Here is an 18,878-nt window from a genome sequence, read left to right as displayed (position 1 = left end):
TCAGAACTTAAACACTAGTGTAGAATGTGAATATCCCCACATCTTTTCATACAAGAAAAATAAAAATTAAAAAAAGAGCTAAATTTGAGGCTGGAGAGAAAGCTCTGGAGTTAAGAGTGCCTTTTGTGCTACGTTTGCAGAGGATCCACAATCGGTTTCCAGGAGCACTTACATGGTGGCTCGTAATCACCAGTAACTCCAGTTCAAAAGGACCCATTCCCTCTTCTAGGCTCTGATGGTATGTATCTGCACTGATGTGCACACACATACATGCAGGCAAAACATTCATGCACATAAAATAAAAATAACAAACCTTTATTCTTCTAAAGTCAAAGTTTGGAACCATGAGTATAGCTCAGGAATAAAGTTCTTATAAGGCCCTATATTTAATGATCAACCTTTCATTCTACCTAATGAAGTAAACCCTTTAAAAAAAAGAGGTACATTATTCCGAAAATATGTTGTAGAGTAAAATAAACTAAGAAAATTACCCTCTACTAACAAAGTAAAAAAGTATTATTACCTCATTAAAGTTGTTTAACCTACAAAATTTTTACTCAAAATATCACTACGAACCAGTATAGTAAAATATCATATTTTACCAGCTGACTGAAGACAGCATCACCTCCATCATCTAATAAATCATACTCTTCAGACACACTTGCAACAGCTCTCTGCCTCTGAGATTCAGGCTTGAAAGTATTCTCTTGAGCTGAGTACCATTCAGTAAGTGTGGTCTGCTGTTTCTCCTCTAAATTACAAAGGGGAAAAAAAAAGCAGATAGGTTTTTTCCTTTTGATAATGTGTTCCTTTGTTTAAAAAATAAGAAACAAAACCAAAAACATAATTCAATCTCCTATCACTTGAAAGCTGATTTTACTTTGGAGTCACTTTTTAAAAATAAACTGGGTCTTTCATAAAGTTATATGCAACATAAAGACATACCAAGCTGCATAAAAACGTTCATCCACTGGTAAGAAGGCTGCTTCTAACCCAGAGTGTCAAGAAGAGCATCTTTCCCCATAATGTACCTACTGTTTAAATCAATGACTAATATTCATATGGTACTTCATAGACAATTATTTATTAAATTTGTACCATCTCAATTGTTTCAGATATAGGAACTCAGAAATTTCAAAAGTTTTAACATCTATGTTTCATAATTTACATGTAAGCAATGATGTACTTTGCAGTGACATAGGAATTGCTAATTATATATTCAAGTGGAGAATCAATAGTTATGTGCCCATGATTATGCATGGTTACATGCATAACCAAGTAGACCATAAAAAGTAAAGGGGGATATAAATTCCAGTTTATACATTGAAACACAGTATGCCACTATAAGAATTTCTTTAAGCAAATATTGATAAAATGGAAGTGAAGATGAACCCCTAAAGTCATACCAGATTTGGAAATCTTGCTGGGAATAGAGAAAATGTTGTAATCCTAGGATTCAGCAGGCAGAGGAAAAAGATTAAGCAAGTTCCAGGCCAAAGTAAGCTAAACAGTGAGATCACATCTCAGAAAATAAATAAAAAATTGGAAAATGACATTTTCAAGAAAGATAAGCCTGTTATCATCAATCAAGACACTCCTACTCCCTCCCATCAACTTACTTCTACCTAATGAAGTAAGAGGTGGGAAGCCAGCACATATCTCACTGCTGTCTTAAGATACTGACTAAGCCTCCAGATTCAGACACACTCATCCTTCTCAATTCCATCGTGTACGTTGATTCCTTTCCACAGATTAGAACTTCTGGGTATAAACCAGAATGCACAAGTATATCCCAGGAACTAGAAAGACGGCCCCGCAGTTAAGAACACTGCTGTCCTTCCAGAGGACCTGGGTTCTGTTCTCAGGACCCACAGGGTGGCTCATAGTCACTTTCAACTCCTGTTCCAGGGGATCCTATGATCTCTTCTGGCCTCTGCAGGCACAGCATGCATACAGTGCAGATATACAAGCACGTAAAACACCCATGCACATTTAGTAAAAATAAATTTTCCTTTTAAAAGAATATTTAGGATAATATTATCACATAATTTTATCTAGTTACATGCAAGAGAAAAATGTTTTCAAGTGTCCTTGTTCTTCTGTATGCTAAGACTACAGCATCATAAGAAATAATTTTCAACAGTAATTTCTTTGTTAAAAACCTTACCACGTTGCTTTTCCTTTTTGTACTTTAACATTTCTTTGTTGGTATATCCAGTAGTTCTTAAAATATCTTCCAGAAACATTTCTTTTACTTCAAATGGTCTTCCCTGTACTAAAGAATAAGAATGTTTAAATATCAAGTTTGCATTCTATAGATAATTCACAAAAAGTAAGAATGCCCACATTTAATGAAGCATCTGATAATATGCAAAGACTGTTCCAAAGCTCCAGTGACTCTCCTGACCCTTCCCATTAGCTATAACTCTGCTCCACAGACATCTGACTAGAGTGGATACCTGACTTCATATTCTAGACAAGTGCGCATGTTTTCCTCCTAGTGTTTACTACCTACTTGCCACATGCCTGGCATCACATTAGGGGCCAGGAATACTACATGGTAAATACAAACAGTGCTACTTCCTTCTTCCATAAGGCACATGAAGCAGGAGAAACTAGTAATACAAAAAAGAATGTAAACAGGAAGTTGTGCAAAGTCCAATGAGAAAGTCCTACAAGAAAAAAGTATGGGGTGGCTGGAGAGATGGCTCAGAGGTTAAGAGCAGTGGCTGCTCTTCCGGAGGGCCTGGGTTCAATTTCTAGCACTCACATGACAGCTCACAGCTGTCTATGGCTCCAGTTCCAGGAGATCTGTCACCTTCACACCAGTGCACATAAAACAAAGTGAAATAAATTATTTAAAAAAGAAAGAGGTATGGGATATCATGGCAGTGTACCACAGGGAAGTGACTACTTCAAGAAAATATTTTTACTAAGACACCAGAGAACAAGGACACTCCACACAAAACAAGACACTCCACACAAAGTACATAGTATGTGAAGATAACACAACATGCACAAAGTCACTGTGGCAGAACCAGAATGAGGCTGTTCCAGAAACTAAAAGGAAAGTAGAAGAAGAGAGGCGAGAGAAATTAAAGAGAGAAATAAATTAAGTCATATTGAGGGTCTTTGTCTTGAAATAAAGGTCATTCATGACTTAAAACAGTAGTCAGCATCATCAGAATTTGACTTCCGAAAGGACCACCCTGGAAACAACATGGAGAATGGATTTTAAAGACAGAACAGTAAAACCAGACCAGGCAGTAACATGTAAAATAGTTCAGGAATAGAGGAAAACAGGTTAAATAAGAATAGTGAGAGTAAAGATTAAAAAACAAAACAAAAAACCTAGATGGATTATTGAAACAGAAAGTAAAATAAAGAAAAATCATAATTTGTTATGAAAATAGTTTAAATCCACTATAATACCTGGCTATCTGGCTTGCCCAACAAGAAGAATGTTTCTGAGCAACAAGGAAAGCTAAAGAGAAATATGCTGGCCAATGAGAGTTGAGGTTCCTGTCATGCTTATCAAAGGTGACAAGCAAACTTTCAATTAGCACAGGTATCAATTTTATGTGTCTAATCATCAGAAATATTATTAATATTATCAGATGAATGTACAATTTTGAGACTTAGGTGACTGTGGATATCATCCAAGATACACAAGATGAAAAGAAAAACATAATTTATAGATTAAGTATTCAGTTTAGGACATATTAGAAGTGATGTACCTATAAAATCTCTACATTAAAAACTCTGGAGAACAATCATCAGTATACAATAGAAAGTAGGAACAAGCATTTAAGATAAAAAAAAAAAAAGCTTCCAGGCAAAGTAATGTACATCTACAATAGTGACTAGAGTTGCAAAAAAGGGGAGGAAGAGAGAAGGAAAGAATGAACAGAAACAGAAAGGAAAGAAATCAGAGAACAAAGGTAAAAAAAATACCAACTTATCAATACATGCATATGAAGAGAAGCCCAGAGAGAGAACACTATAATGCAGAACAAGACTCAAGAAGCAATGATCCCAAACAAACTGAGATCTAAGAATTACACACACACACACACACACACACACACACACACACACAGAGAGAGAGAGAGAGAGAAAGAGAGAGAGAGAGAGAGAGAGAGAGAGAAATAAAATGTAATTTCAACTAAAAATGCTAAGTAAACAGCTCCTAACATTTCAAAAATGTAAATCAATCATCCTTTAGAAAAACATATACAGTGAATCTATTAATAAAATAATGCTGGAGAGAACCTCAGGATATTATGGCAGACTAGAAGATGCCTTCCTGTGACCCAGTGGAGAAGTACCAAGATAAGAAAATCAAATGAGGAAGAGCTTGGGAAACATACAAAGGGAGTCATAGTGTGGCTGAAAAGTGCAGGGAAATAAAACAGAAAATAAGCAAAAAGGATGTATAGTTCTCCAGCACATGGAAGGGAAGTAGAAGCCTCATCCAGAAGGTAAACTAGGCAGCCAGGAGAAAAGAGGCTACAGTGTCTATCTGGAGAACTCAAATCCAGCTGTAGGTATTGTTGAGACAACTGACTTCTCAAGCAGGACAGGTCAGGAGTGGACAGAGGTCCCCAAGCTTAGAGGTGGAGGGTCATACTAAGAGAAAATCTATTGTTTAAAACTTACATACATGGGGTCCTGAGACCAAAAGTACTCACAAGTCAGGGAACCTAAATTCAAACTGCCACAGTCTCAGGGTTAAAGACAATGTAAGGGGGTAGCTGGCCCTGACATTGACAAGCCAAAAAGTGAAGGTAATAAAAGGTACAGCTCAAGCAGCAATGTGTGCAGAGAAAGGAAACCTGAAGTACCAACATGAGAATTCACCTCATCAATCAAGAATAAGTTCAGAGTTTGACTGCCTTGAGCCTAGGGCCAGCAAGTGGATAAACATGACAGTACAGATGACTAACCCAGGGATCAGACAACAAAGTGCAGAAGCTACAGAACAGGGTTTGAAGAGAAACACAGGACAAAAAGCAGCTCATTTCTTTTTAAGGTTAGATAATTGGATTTTCTCCACAGCATCAGAGAACTACAGATGCAAAAGAGGTCAAAGTTGAGACCGAGAAGCCTGTCTCATGGGAAACATAAACGAATACCCTCTACTTCAGAGTATCTCCCAATGTCCGTTTAAATAAGTAAATAAAACATCATCACACTTCAAAATTTTACTTTAAAGAAATTATAGAAAATAATTGATAGTCTTACTATATATTACTGGACAACTTCCAAAATATCTTATGAAGAGATTCACATCCAAGGCAGCACTAGAAAGGATTAGTTTCAAAGTTGGGTGTTTTTGCAACAAATCTCTTAACTTCGTAAGTAAAAAATCACTGAATCGATCCCTTTCATGCACCTCATCCTACAATGAATAGAAACAGAAATAAAACCATGGATCAGGTAAAACACTGGATGACTCGGTCTTTAAAAGAAAAACACTGCTCAAATTAAATAAGGAAAGGCCAATCAATACCACAGGACATTTGTAGTATGTACAGTTCAGAAATCATCATACATTAACAACTTATTGTAGATGACAAAGTATTGTCCTTTTACATATAGAATATAAAACTACAAAAACTATAAAAAACTCTAAATTATCTCAGTCTATTAAATGCAATCTTAATATAAACAAAATCAATGTGTATATATAGTAGGACACCCTTGTAATCTCAGCTACTCAGGAGGCTGAAGTAAGAAGGTGGCAAGTTGAAGGCCATCCTAAGTAATACAGCAAGATCCTTCTCTAATGAAGGCAAAAACAAACCCGAACGCATGGATGTGAACCTGTTAGCACTAGGGAGCAGGTGACTGGTTAGGCAAGGTTTCTAAAAGACACTTATTAAAGGCTAAAACAACTTAAATCTATTTTTTTTTTCTGATGGAAACTAGAAAAAAGCTTAGAATACTTTAATAAATGGGTAGCTCTTACTTTACAAGCAGCTAACTAATTCAGAAACTTAACCACAAAGTTAAATGACTATAAAGTAGATAGCTGCAATTAGGAAATCTGTGACACTAAAGGAGTAATTAGAAAACTAAGTATAGTGACTAAAAAAAGCTTTTACCATTTCTAGAAAATTCTAAATACATGCATCATATTCATAGATGAAAAGCACATTTTTAAAAAACTTCCTACTTGTTTATTTCTCCCCTGACACAAAATGGTAACAGCACCTTTATGAAATTAAGATATATTATAATAATTATACCACCAAATTACCTTGAACAGAACCTACTAAAGACAGTACATTTTCATCTTACCCTATTCTAAAAATATTATTATGTAATTAAATATTAAGCTGTCTCAGCAATACTTGGCAAATTCAACAACAGTCTTACCACAATGACATGGGTCACTGTTGACAATGTGCTATCGCCTGCCATCAATGTACGAAGCAATACCCCATTAGTACAAAATGTCAGAAGTGTCTTTGGAGAAACCCTTTTTAAAAATCAAAATAAAGTACACAGTTACAAATCTTTTACACATAATTAAAATACAATTACTTTAAATGTTCACCATACTTTAGCAAATAACACCAATATAATGTGTATATTTTTATGAATATAATTAATGTACTATTATATGTGGCTTGTTAGGAAAGTTATATAAAATATACATAAGGCCTGACAATCACAAATTCATCAATAATAGCTTCTAATTAAGTAAGTTATATACTTTGTTAAAGAACTTAAGTAAAAAAAAAAAAAAAAACTTTAAAAATTTTAGTTCAGTTAAAAAGATAACACTACAAGTGAAAAAAACTTTCTCAGTCATTGCTACAAACCAAGAAACACTAACACCTGTCAAGAAGGTATTACTAGTATTACAGCAGGCTAAGCATCCTTGGTCTGGAAATTCAACTCTCAAGTGTCTAACTTCAGATTTCAGAACACTCCATATGCCCAACCGGTGAAGTTTATACGGCTATCCAAATCCAAACAATTCTGAAATCTGATACACAGGATCCCAAGCATTCTGGATAAGGACACTCAGTTGTACACTATCTCTAACACCGAGTCACTCTCATTTCTGAGCTGCTATCTAAACTTCTCCGTAGAGCAATGTTCTAGACTTTAGATGGTGTAGTAACTCATTTTATAAAACAAAGTCTCCGCAGAGTGAAACAGCTTGTACTTGATCATAACACTGTAACAGGATTTGTACCCATGGCTCAGCTGTTCAAAACCTTACTAAGTTTAGATATGATGATCAATATCTGAATATACTTACCGGTATCAAAATTATCACTTAATTTTTTGTTTGTGATTTAGTTTTTTTTATTTTTAAATAAAATAACTCAATCACTTCCCCCAGCCTTTCCTCCTTCCACCAGTCCATCCAATGTTCCCTCCATTCTCAAATGACCCCTTTTCTTTATTATTGTTACATATATGTGCACAAATAGCTCAATACAACCTGCTAAGTCCAGTTTTGTTGTTCATGTGTTCTGTTTTTAGAGCTGACCACTTAATCCTCCCTCTCTCCACAGTCATTCACTGCCTGTGCTTTTGTCTGGGGTGGGACCCTTGAGACTTTCTCCCTTCCACTGACTATGATCATTTACTCCCCTATTTTTAGTCAAATGGATATATTTAGCCAGCTTTAAGCATGGTGAACGGTAGGAAGACTGCCTTTACCTGCTTTCTAATCGGATCTGATAACCGATTGTTTGACCAATTCTTTCCCTTCTCTCTGCAGCAACTCTTTCAGCCACAGCAATAGCAGCCAATCGTCTTGGTTGAGTACAAAATATTCGGCAGGGGATGCCATTTTTAAAGCAATCATCTAATAGGAACTGAGGAATCTAAAACAAAAATTTTCAAACATTATAAGACGGCATTGACTTTGCATACCCAGAAACATCAAAACAAATCAAATGTCAAAGTCCTATAACATGCCAAGACATCAAATAGTCTTCAAAGCACTAAGTTTCATATAACTGCCAACAATCAATGAGAAAGTATGATTTTAAGAGATTTTGTTTACAAGGAGAACTAAAACTAAATATTTTAAATCAAATCTAACAAGAAATATTCAAGGCAAAAAAGACCTTCAAATACTTCTGAAAATCAAAAATGATGAGACTATACTGAGAAATGTAATCCTGGATGGTAACAATCACTACCGTAATGTTAATTATCCCTCAAATTATCCTATAAAGACAATGAAATGACAAGGTTCCACTGTGATCATCAAGAAAACAATCCTAGAATTACAAATATTTTCCCATAATAAAATTCAGGAGGGTCATAAATTTTTAAAATAAGAAGTCTTATTGGGGCTAGGAGATGGCTCAGTAGTTTAGAGCACTCATTGTTCTTCCAAAGAACCTGGGTTCATTCAATTCCCAGCACCCACCCATATGGCAGCTCACAACTGTCTGCAACTCCAGTCCCAGGGGATCTGAGAGCTTCTTCTGGTCTCTGTGAGCACTGCAATCATGTGGTACATAATGATACTGAGATAACCCAAACCCAGAAAGACAAGTGCTGTAAATGCTCTCTCAGACATGTATGCTGGCTAAAGTGTGTTTAAACTGGAACAGCAACAGAGGGGAGGTACCTACGGGCAATGAGGGAGGGTAATTCAAGGGGCAGGAGGCAGAATACAGGGCAAGGGGAATAAAGGAATAGGAAGAGCTCAACTGGTGTAGGGGAGCAGAGGGAAAGGCAGAAAAAAGTGTGGGAAGAAATAACTAGAGACCTCTAAAAATGCCACATGGAAACCTACTATTGTAAGCTTCTTAAATTACATACACATTACATAAAAGGAGTTTAAATGGATTCGCCCTGTAACGGAGACAATGCTTCTCCCAGACACAAATAAAAAGACCAGTAGGGTTACATCTTTTTGAGTTGTTGGTCAGTGGGGTCCCATAGACCCACCCAAGCATTACACATTATTGTCACTGTTCTTGGTTTCCCTCCAGAACTAGGCAGGAGCCTACTGCTGAAGACTGCACATACTTGAGTCACAGGACATCAAAAGTCAAGTTGGTACTAACCTGGAAGCATCCTCCCTATTGACTAGCTTACAGAACGCTGAAGGCACTATGCATACTACTAGGGAAGAAAAATAATTAACAGTCTTAATCAGATGTGAGCCTTGTGAGCTATAGTAGCTAATGGCCTTTCAAGATATGCCCACTTGAACAACAGTGACATGAATATATGGGAGTAAACCATCAATTTTTGACTGGATTTAAAGCCTGCTTCACAAGACAGAATTTATACCTGGTACTGTTAACTAGGTCAAAACCCTGAAGCTGGCTAGGTCACAGACCCTGGCGAATAATACAGAATAGTACTATTCCATTAAATAGATATATTCCCCATTCTTATCTTTATACTCATAGATCAGTACATCTCTAAACCCTCATCAGAGAAGTTTCTTTACACAGTAGAGGGTGACTAATAGAGACCTACAACTGGCCAATGTGCGGAGAATAAGAGACTATGGAGTGTTCAGCTCTAAATGGGACAGCAATAGCACACTCCTTCCCCCATGGCTCAGGAATCATAAACAGAACAGAAAGATGTTAAGAGTTACAGGCAGTAGATGTCTGTAGCAAAACAGTATTTGTAAACATGTCAGTGTCACTGTACACGTGAACTCACAGTAGCTGTGACTGTTTGCACAGGATCTGCACAAGATCAAGCCAGTCAAAATCCCAGCACGGATAAGAAGCTCATGAAGTTCCACCACTCGCTGAGGAACTATCAGCAACTGAAGGCTACTGGTGAAGGGAAAGTCAGTTTTCCTCAGGGATGCAGCCCCTGGGAGGCATACTAAGTAAACCGAGTGGGTTTTTTTTTTTTTTTTTTTGGTTTTTCGAGACAGGGTTTCTCTGTGTAGCTTTGCGCCTTTCCTGGAGCTCACTTGGTAGCCCAGGCTGGCCTCGAACTCACAGAGATCCGCCTGCCTCTGCCTCCCGAGTGCTGGGATTAAAGGCGTGCGCCACCAACGCCCGGCCCGAGTGGGTTTTTTAAGAGTACATGAAGTTGGGAAGAAATCATAGCAAGGGACAGGGGAGAAATTGAAGGGGAGGAAAAGAGAGATTTGATGAAAATGCATTATATGCATGCATGAAATTCTGAAACAAAATAATGAAAAAAATTCTTTCACTTTCTACAAAATAGTTTCCATTTCATTTACATTATGAACATAAATAAGGGGAAATGTTCAAAAAATATCTTAGTTCCAGAAACTGGTTAATGGACTTCTTTAAATTCTGTCTAGCTTTGCGGTCCACAGAACAGAAACATCAAGAATCTTAGCATTAAAGTAAATCTTACCACTAGGTGTTAGTTAATATTATGTGGTATTTTGTAGACATTATTCTAAACCTCACCCTAAAATGAACCAATTATTAGTCCCATTTTATAAATGAAAACAGGCTCACAATGTTTACAAAGCCAGATGAAGTCTTCACATCTAATAGATAAAATAAGAGGAATTTGAACTCCAGACCTAGGCCCTCTCCTTCCAAGACTAAATGCACTAGTTTAAAAATAAGAAGGCAAGGTGTGGTAGCACACTCTTTAATCCCAGCACTAGAGAGTTAGAGACAGATCTCTGTGAGTTTAGAGCCAGCCTATTCTAGAGAGTGAGCTTCACCGACAGCCAGGCTACACAGACCCTGTCTCAAAATAATAATAATAATTAATTAATTAACTTAAATTAATAAATAAAAAGTGGTAATTTGAAAGATTTCCTTCCTATAGATTTTCAGTATGTACTCAGTAACAATTTGTGTATGAAATAACTATTAATAATCAGATTTGTTGTTAAAAACACAGTATAAATTTGACATAAAACTATAAAATGGAATAAATTATATTTTCTTTTATAAACAACAAAGGAAAGACAAACCTGTGTGGTCTTTCCAGACCCAGTTTCTCCTACAATCAAAACTACTTTATTTTCCTTTATTATTTTAACAATTTCTTCTTGTTTCTCAAAAACTGGTAAAGACTGCCTGAATGAGTCAAATTCCGATTCTCCCCTTTTCACAGGAACTTGAGGTATGCCATTGTTGAGTCGTCCACTTGTCTTGCTCATTTCTCGGTTTTCTTCAAAAACAAATAAATAAACAGAAAGTTATAATCTACACAGAAAGGACACATTGACAATGAAGCTACATAACTTCATACGCTTCTTTTGGATGTTTCTTCTCTACCAAGTGCCTCAACTACTGACCTCTGTATGTGTCATTTTGTAGGCTACAAGTTTGGTATCAATTGCACATTAAGTCTTTTTCAAAACTATTTCCAATGCATAACAATTAAAAGCCAATAAAAGCCGGGCGGTGGTGGCGCACGCCTTTAATCCCAGCACTCGGGAGGCAGAGCCAGGCAGATCTCTGTGAGTTCGAGGCCAGCCTGGTTTACAGAGGGAGTTCCAGAACAGCCAAGGCTACACAGAGAAACCCTGTCTCAAAAAAAAAAAAAAAAAAAAAAAGAAAAAAAAAAAAAAAGAAAAGCCAATAAAAATTAATTATTACATAATCACTAAAATAAAACATAATCTTAATCACATAAATTATTTTGAGGTTTATCATAGGTTTCTGAATAATGTCAAAGAAAATTAAAATTTTAAGCAGGAAATAATGTACATTATGAAACCTGTTACAGATAATGTAACATTACAAAAAAGGAAACTAGTCCACATGTTTAAAATGATATACATACAATTAAATCATCCACAGAATAATAATTATAAATTCAAGGTTCTATAAGCAGTGTAATAAAGAATGTACTCTCCAAATAGCTCAAACTATTTCTGTGTATCCACACTTAAGATACTTTCTTTAGGGTTTGGGTTATAATTTAATGGTAGTGTGCTTGCCTCACAGCATGAGTTCCACAGCATGGCAAAACAATCAAAACTTTAAAAATAAATAAAACAAGTTCTTTGATATCTGGGATCATGTGTGTTCTGTGAGCTGTAGACCTACTCCTTAGAAAAGAGTAAGTATGCAAAGTCTACCCTAGGCAGTTAGATAATTTTCTCACCTTGAAAACTATTTTCCCAAATAAAATTATGACTTCACTTTATAATCTATATACCAACTGTCTTTGAATAATTTAACATACTGAAGATTCTCCCCAGCCCTTAACAGAAGCTAAAGCCCCAGTTTAAAATCTTGCTCGTTAACACATCAAGGCAGTGATAGAGAAAAGTCCCAGCCTTCAATGTGAAATCTCAGTAGTGTTACTGGCCAGCTGAGAACCATAAAGGAATCACTTCACCCTTCTGAGCTCCAGTTTCACCATCGTTCAGTCTTACCACTTGAAGGCTGTGAGGCTATAAGAAGTGAGGATACCACCAAGCGCATGGTAATTACTCAGTGAACAGTAGCTATTACTACAATCTTTAAAAATGTTGGTTTCAATTGCATGATATGCCTTAATACTTTATTTTATTCAAAAATTTTCATAATTCTTAATCATCTCTAATACATTTATTAAAACTGAAAAAAAACTTGCAACATATTAGTTCTAAAAAATAAATTTGAGGTGGAAAAAAAGTAATCATCAAATAATAGGGTAAATAAGGATGCTCCCCAGAAAATACATACCAGCTTCAACTGCAAACACATTTCCTCTTTCTGTTTTAGGCAGAAGTTCAGTGCGCTCTTTATTGGTGACAGGAAATCTCTGAATTAGGCTCCTAACAGCATGTTTTGTATTATGAGTCAAATTACAGGTCATCATTGCATGAGCTGTTTCTGATCCATCTTTCTTCTTCACAGTTAGGTATCTATTTGCTCCCTTTCTGAATATTAATAGAAATCATTTATTTACTATATATAGTTAGCTTGTTCACATATATGACATATGCCTACTTAGAAAATAAATCTCAAACAAAACAATGAAAAAGTAAAAATTCTTTGAGATATTAAAAGTCCCCCCCCAAAAAAAACAACAAAGATAAATTAAGCAGCCACAAGCATCTTCAATTAAACTATCAAAATGCTACAAATCCAATTTTAAATAAATAATACCAATGGAAAAAGCCTAATTTATCCATAAATGTTAAAATTTGAATTTAGCAGACTCTGTGGTAGATAAACCATCACCAGTTAATACATACTGGGAAGAATATAAAGATGGTGGAAATCTGAACAAAAGATCCTAAATGATACTGAAAAGGTGATGGCTGACTGTTCATGTTAGCACGTCCCACAGCATGCTTTGAGGATGTGTTAGTTATGTTTCATTCCCAGGAGAGCCTGTTAAAAGAACCACTTTTAATAGCTGAACCAATCTGTATAACACAGCATTGCCAACAATTACTTCAAGCACATACTTTATAACTGAAAAGATTTTCCCCAAAACTTATGATATAGTCTTCAAGTCTGTAACAGCTCAAGTTCCAGGCTCTAAGCCCACAATAACAATACCTACTTTAAGGACTATTATAGCACCTATCACAGAGCAGGCTTTAAATAAGCAAAAGCTATTACAATAAGAAAAACAATCACTTCTTAAAGTCACCCAAATATTTCAAACAATATTTTCATTTGCATTTATAACTATCATATAAAAATGAGCAAGAGAACCACAATACGGCGAAATGACATCATTTTATAATTTTCCCCATTTTCATTACATTTAAATTCTATCAACAATAACTTCTCCATACTAACACTAAACTGGGCCCAGACTCGTTGTCAACCGACACCTGAGTTCAACCCTGGGGATCCACATGATAGACGGAGAACCAACTCTGCATGTTTTCACCTGACCACATGTGCTGCAGCACATGTGCATGCTTATGCTCTCACATGCACAAATGATTCTATAAATGTAAAGAACACTAAAATGTAGTTTTAGCTGTGTCTTCTAAGTGCAACTCTTACTTTACCAACATTTAAATTTCTGTATTTCCTGTTGTCCAGTCTCTAAGTGCTTAGTAATGCCTTAAATAATGGGATAAAGAACAGTCCAGATTAGCTGGTGAGACACCTGTAGTGCCAGAACTTTCACCTTTAACTAATTTTTCTCTGAAATCACTCATAATTCATAAATATATGCCAGACACTATGGTATAAACTGTGATTACAAAGTTGAGTAAAACATACTACTCTTTCCTGAAGCCCAGAGCCAAACTGATGGATCAAACTGAAACTTCCCAACACAGGCTACCTCTGTGTGCAAAAATTATTCAAATTAAGCAGGTCCAAGTTTAAATTGCCACTGAAAATTTAGTTTCAGCAATATAACAGAAAGATAATAACTTGATAAAGATTTTATCCTCGACAGTTACCATTCATCCCTATACACTAGGCACCACAAAGATAATGACACTACATGATATTTGGGGGAAAATATTCACATCTCTTTGTGGGAATGAAAATATGAAGTAGAGATTTGTATTAATATGGAAACTAAAACACTGAGATCCCCTCATCATGTATCTATTCCAAAGCTATGGCTTTGATAAAACACAGAAGTCCCCTTTCCCAAACAAAATTAGAAACTACCTGTACAGGTAGAGTGCTGCTAGATAAGTGAATTTCCTGAGTAAGTTTTAAATAAGATATAATCCCACCTGCAATTATTAAACATAAAAGTAAGTGTTGGGGACTAGCAAGATGCCTCAGTGAGTAAAACGCAGCCATGTTGTCCAAGTCTGACAACCTGAATTCAATCCCAGGATCCTACAGTAGAAGGAAAGACCTGAAAATAGACTCCTGAAAGTTGTCCTCTGACCTCCACATTCACAAGTCATGGTATGTACACGTGAATATGAATGCACATATGATATAATTTAATTAAATTAAAAGTCAATGTTATGGGAGAAGGGAAGAGAAGACATTTATCAATATACAAAAATTACTTAGATAGGAGAAGTAATCCTGGTGTTCTGGTGTTCAATACCAACTACTTAATAATTGAGTAGTTAACAATAAGGTATACATCTTTAAATAGCTATAAAAGGATCCTAAATGTTCTCATCATAAAGAAGTAATATCTATGTGAGGCAACAGATGTGCTAATTACGCTGATATCCCTAATGTACACACATAATTAAGAACCCCATTATACTGTGCAGTTAAAAATTAAAGTTAAAAAGGCTGGAGAGATGGCTCCACGGTTAAGAACATTTGTTGCTCTTGCAGAGGACTGGGATTCAGTTGCCATATGGTACTTCATATCCACCTCTAACTCCAGCACGAAAGGATCCAACACCCTCTCTGGCCTCTGCAGATACTACATGCACAGGGTGCACAGATATACAGACAGGCAAAACACTCATAACCATAAAATAAAAATAAATAACTCTTAAAAGAAAAAAATGTCATTGGCTCACCAAGCTGGACTTCAGTGCAATCTTTAGTCTGTCCTAGATTCTTTTTCTGAGTGAATAAATGTGTGTGTGTTGCATCACCCCAGGAAAAATCTGTCACTCAACACTCATTACCAGAAACACCAACATAACTCAATTGCAGACACCACTCTAGACTTAACCTAGAAAGAGACCATAGAAGCCTACATAACGAAACTTGCTTAAAAAAAAAAACCAAAAAACCTCTATCTTCTCACAGTTAGATCCTAAGTTCCCTTCCCCTAATTTGCAGCTTTTAGTTCAAGTTCTTTTCCTTTGTCATGTCTTCATGAAGTTCTCTCTGCATATGTGCAATGCAGCTTTTACTAAATTAATCCCTTTCTCATGCCTTTAATCCCAACACTTGGGAGGCAAAGACAGATCTGAGTTTGACACCAGCCTGATCTACAGAGTCCCAGGACAGCCAGGGCTACAAGGAGAAACTCTGTCTCAAAATAAATGAATAAATAAATAAATGGCAAGAAAGATAAATAGATAGATAAAATACAATAAACTTGTTCATTTTTCTCATTAATCTGCCATTTACTAGTCTAATGATAAAACACCTAAGATGAACAACAGAAGCTTTATTCACTTTTTAAATTTTTTTAAACTTATTTTATGAGTATATACAAATTCAGGGGTTCACTTGGAGGTCACTGGACAACCATTTGGAATTCAATTCTCCTTTCACCTAGTTGAGGTTGGTTCCCACTTGTTATTTCTACCACTGTGCAAACTTCTGGCCCATTCTGCATTCTCCTGCCCCATTTCACCATGAGGGCATACAGTTGTCATGGTAACCAGAGTCAGCTTTGCTTTACTTTCTCTTTTCAAGGTGGGTTCTGAGGATGGAATTCAGGCTGTCAGGCTTACAGAGCAGAAGCTGCTTTCACCAGAGGAGCCATCTCCCTGGCCCTCACTTATTTTCTACACCTGAGAGGTAAGGCGGGTTGGAGGGAGAAAAGCTGACCTTGGTACAGACTTAAAAATGAGCTATCTACATATACTATAATTAAAAATGTGGAAGTTAAAACAGAAATAATGATTAAAATGTAGCCAGACACATTTAGCCCTTTTTGTAGGAAATAACTTTGTAAAAATTAAGAAAAACTGTAAACTTACCCTTTACTTTTAGAAACTAAACCAAGGGACTGACTCAGTCGGTGGATAAAGGCTCTTTCCGTACTGGTCAAAGAAGAAGGAAATTCCATTTCTACACAGGGAAAAAAGGTTCCACTTATAGACAATTATAGGTATCAAATATGAAAAATAAATGTAAGTATACAATCAAATTATACATTCAGATGAAAGTATATTAATTCAGTAACTCATGTTAAATAGGATTCTGACACTAATTTTTAATATTTACTATTTAATCGTGTGTGTGTGTGTGTGTGTGTGTGTGTGTGTGTGTGTGTGCGCATGCGTGACATATGTGTACAGTGCCCACAGGTCAGAAGAGGCATCAGATCCCCTAGAACTGAGTTATGGATGGTTTTGAGCCACCATGTGGGTGCTGGAAATCAAACCTGGGTCCTCTGCAAGAGCAGCCAGTGCTCTTAACCACTGAGCCAACTCTCCAGCCCAGAGTTCTGATATTAATTTTTAAGCTACATATAAATATGATAAAGGACTCTGAAATTCACCAAAGATTATTCATCTATGCTGAAATCTTGAATTGGCATAATAATTATGGACATATTTTACTAATTTAACTTATTCCTGTTTTATTTGACCAAATTGTATTTCCTTCAATAATGAGGTATACTCAAGCATCATGAATTCCAAACTGACACTCTTCCGTCTCTATTTAATATTCACTATTTCAGACTGGATTTGTTGTGACATTTTGCGAAGGCGTTGCTTCTGTCAAACATATGTTCAAAATAATTTCGTTTACGCTTTTGAACCGTTAAGCCTCATCAGCAAGGGGTCTCCTAGTTAAGCCAGCAAATCGGAATGAGCTAGGCAGACACTACAGGTCATTCCAGTACTGTATTATGAGGACCGTGGCAAACAGGTCTCTAGCCTGATGAGGTGGGAAACACACTTGGAATGCCAAAACGAGTTTAATTTGTGTTTGATAAGATACTTCTCCAATTTCAAAAAAAAAAAAGCCACATATAGTGTCAAGTGTTTTTACTTATGTATTCCATTTCCTTCCGCTCCTTTGAAGATTTTGCAGCTTAAAGTAAGGCTATAACCTTTTCAATAATAATGAGGAGGAGAAGGACGTTGACCATGACGGTGATGGTCGGGGCTTACCAACTCCTTAAAAAAATCATGGTGACAGCCGCCTAGGTCTGCAGAAAAGTACCCAGGAGGAGAAAAAAAAAAAAAAATCCCACCTGGGGGCAACCTAAGCTCTTCACCTTCTGATGTCCGGCCACTGCTCCATAACCACCACCATCACCCCAACCCACAAGGCACCCCACTCCACGACCGACAGTCACGCGACAGGCGCGGGCTTCACCTCTGCGGCCCATCCCGGGGGGCGGGCCTGGGGAGGGGGCGGGTGTCAGCCGGCCAGGTTCCCCCTCCACACACACCCCCCACCCCCCACCCCGTCAGGAGCCTCACCTCGCTGGTCCCCATATCGGAAGCGCTCCAGAGCGATGTTGACGGCGATCTTCACCTCCTCATCGATGCGAATGTCTTTGAGCCCCTTGGCCCGGCCACCGCCTCCAGGGCCACACGAAGCCGGGACGCCGCCGCCGCCGCCGCCACTGCCACCGCCGCCACCACCGCCACCGCCGCCGCCGCCGCCTCCTCCGGTGCCGCCTCCACCGGGAGCCGGAGGACGCGGCGAGACGCTGCTCGGCCTGGACATGGCCCTGAGGAGAAGCTCGCTCCGCGTGGGAGCGGCCAGGCCTGCTGCCAGCGAGCAGTGAGCGAGACGGAGAGCCTGTGGGAAGCACGGCCGGCCGGCCGGCCGACCGACCTACCGCTCGGCGGGCAGCAGCGCGGGCGAGGAGCCCGCCGGAGAGCGCCGCTCACACAGGCGGCGAGCGGAAAGCGAAAGCGCCGCCGGCACCGCTGCTGCTCAGGGGAGCCGTGGGCGCGCGCGTGATGACGTCACCGGGGGCGCGCCGCGCGTGCCCCCCACCACCACCACCGCGACCACGCCCCTTACCCAGGACGCCGGGTCGATGGCTGCTAAGCCGGTGCTGGGTTCCTGGTGCTGCTGCGGTCCTCGCGCCCCTGAGGCTTTGGTTCTCGGGACAGTATCATTTCTTTGCAGGACACATCATGCAGTGGCCCACTCGTTCGCTTAATGCTTCGCTCCTTTCTTCCGGAGCGGGCTGCCTGCCTCACGAAGGCATTGGAAACAAGGGTTTGTTTTCCCGCCTTTCTGGGGTTCATGGTCTAGTGGGAGCAGAGTAAGTACATCGAGTACACCAATTGGTTTAATTGTGAAGAACGGATAACGTCTTGGTAGCTTTCATTCTGAGACACATGCAAACTTGGTTATCTGAAATAAAGATTTAACCGTGTT

The 18,878-nt window shown here is 38.0% G+C and overlaps 1 protein-coding gene across 1 annotated transcript in view; it reads right to left on the bottom strand.

The window, feature by feature from the left end:
* Ythdc2 (YTH N6-methyladenosine RNA binding protein C2) overlaps positions 1-18,334 on the bottom strand; it is a 53,599-nt gene extending 35,265 nt beyond the window's left edge. The window contains exons 1-9 of the mRNA XM_006977667.4: positions 17,963-18,334; positions 16,505-16,595; positions 12,627-12,823; positions 10,919-11,118; positions 7,684-7,850; positions 6,382-6,484; positions 5,245-5,401; positions 2,168-2,275; positions 603-751 (exon numbers count right to left, since the gene is read on the bottom strand). Coding sequence (XP_006977729.2) covers positions 603-751; positions 2,168-2,275; positions 5,245-5,401; positions 6,382-6,484; positions 7,684-7,850; positions 10,919-11,118; positions 12,627-12,823; positions 16,505-16,595; positions 17,963-18,212 — 1,422 coding nt within the window. The 5' untranslated portion in view covers positions 18,213-18,334. The remainder of the gene's footprint in view (positions 1-602; positions 752-2,167; positions 2,276-5,244; positions 5,402-6,381; positions 6,485-7,683; positions 7,851-10,918; positions 11,119-12,626; positions 12,824-16,504; positions 16,596-17,962) is intronic.
* Positions 18,335-18,878: the final 544 nt, after the last annotated feature.

Source organism: Peromyscus maniculatus, chromosome 19 (genome assembly GCF_049852395.1).
Source record: "Peromyscus maniculatus bairdii isolate BWxNUB_F1_BW_parent chromosome 19, HU_Pman_BW_mat_3.1, whole genome shotgun sequence".
Lineage (NCBI taxonomy): Eukaryota > Metazoa > Chordata > Mammalia > Rodentia > Cricetidae > Peromyscus > Peromyscus maniculatus.
This window is presented reverse-complemented; position numbering and strand designations above follow the sequence as displayed.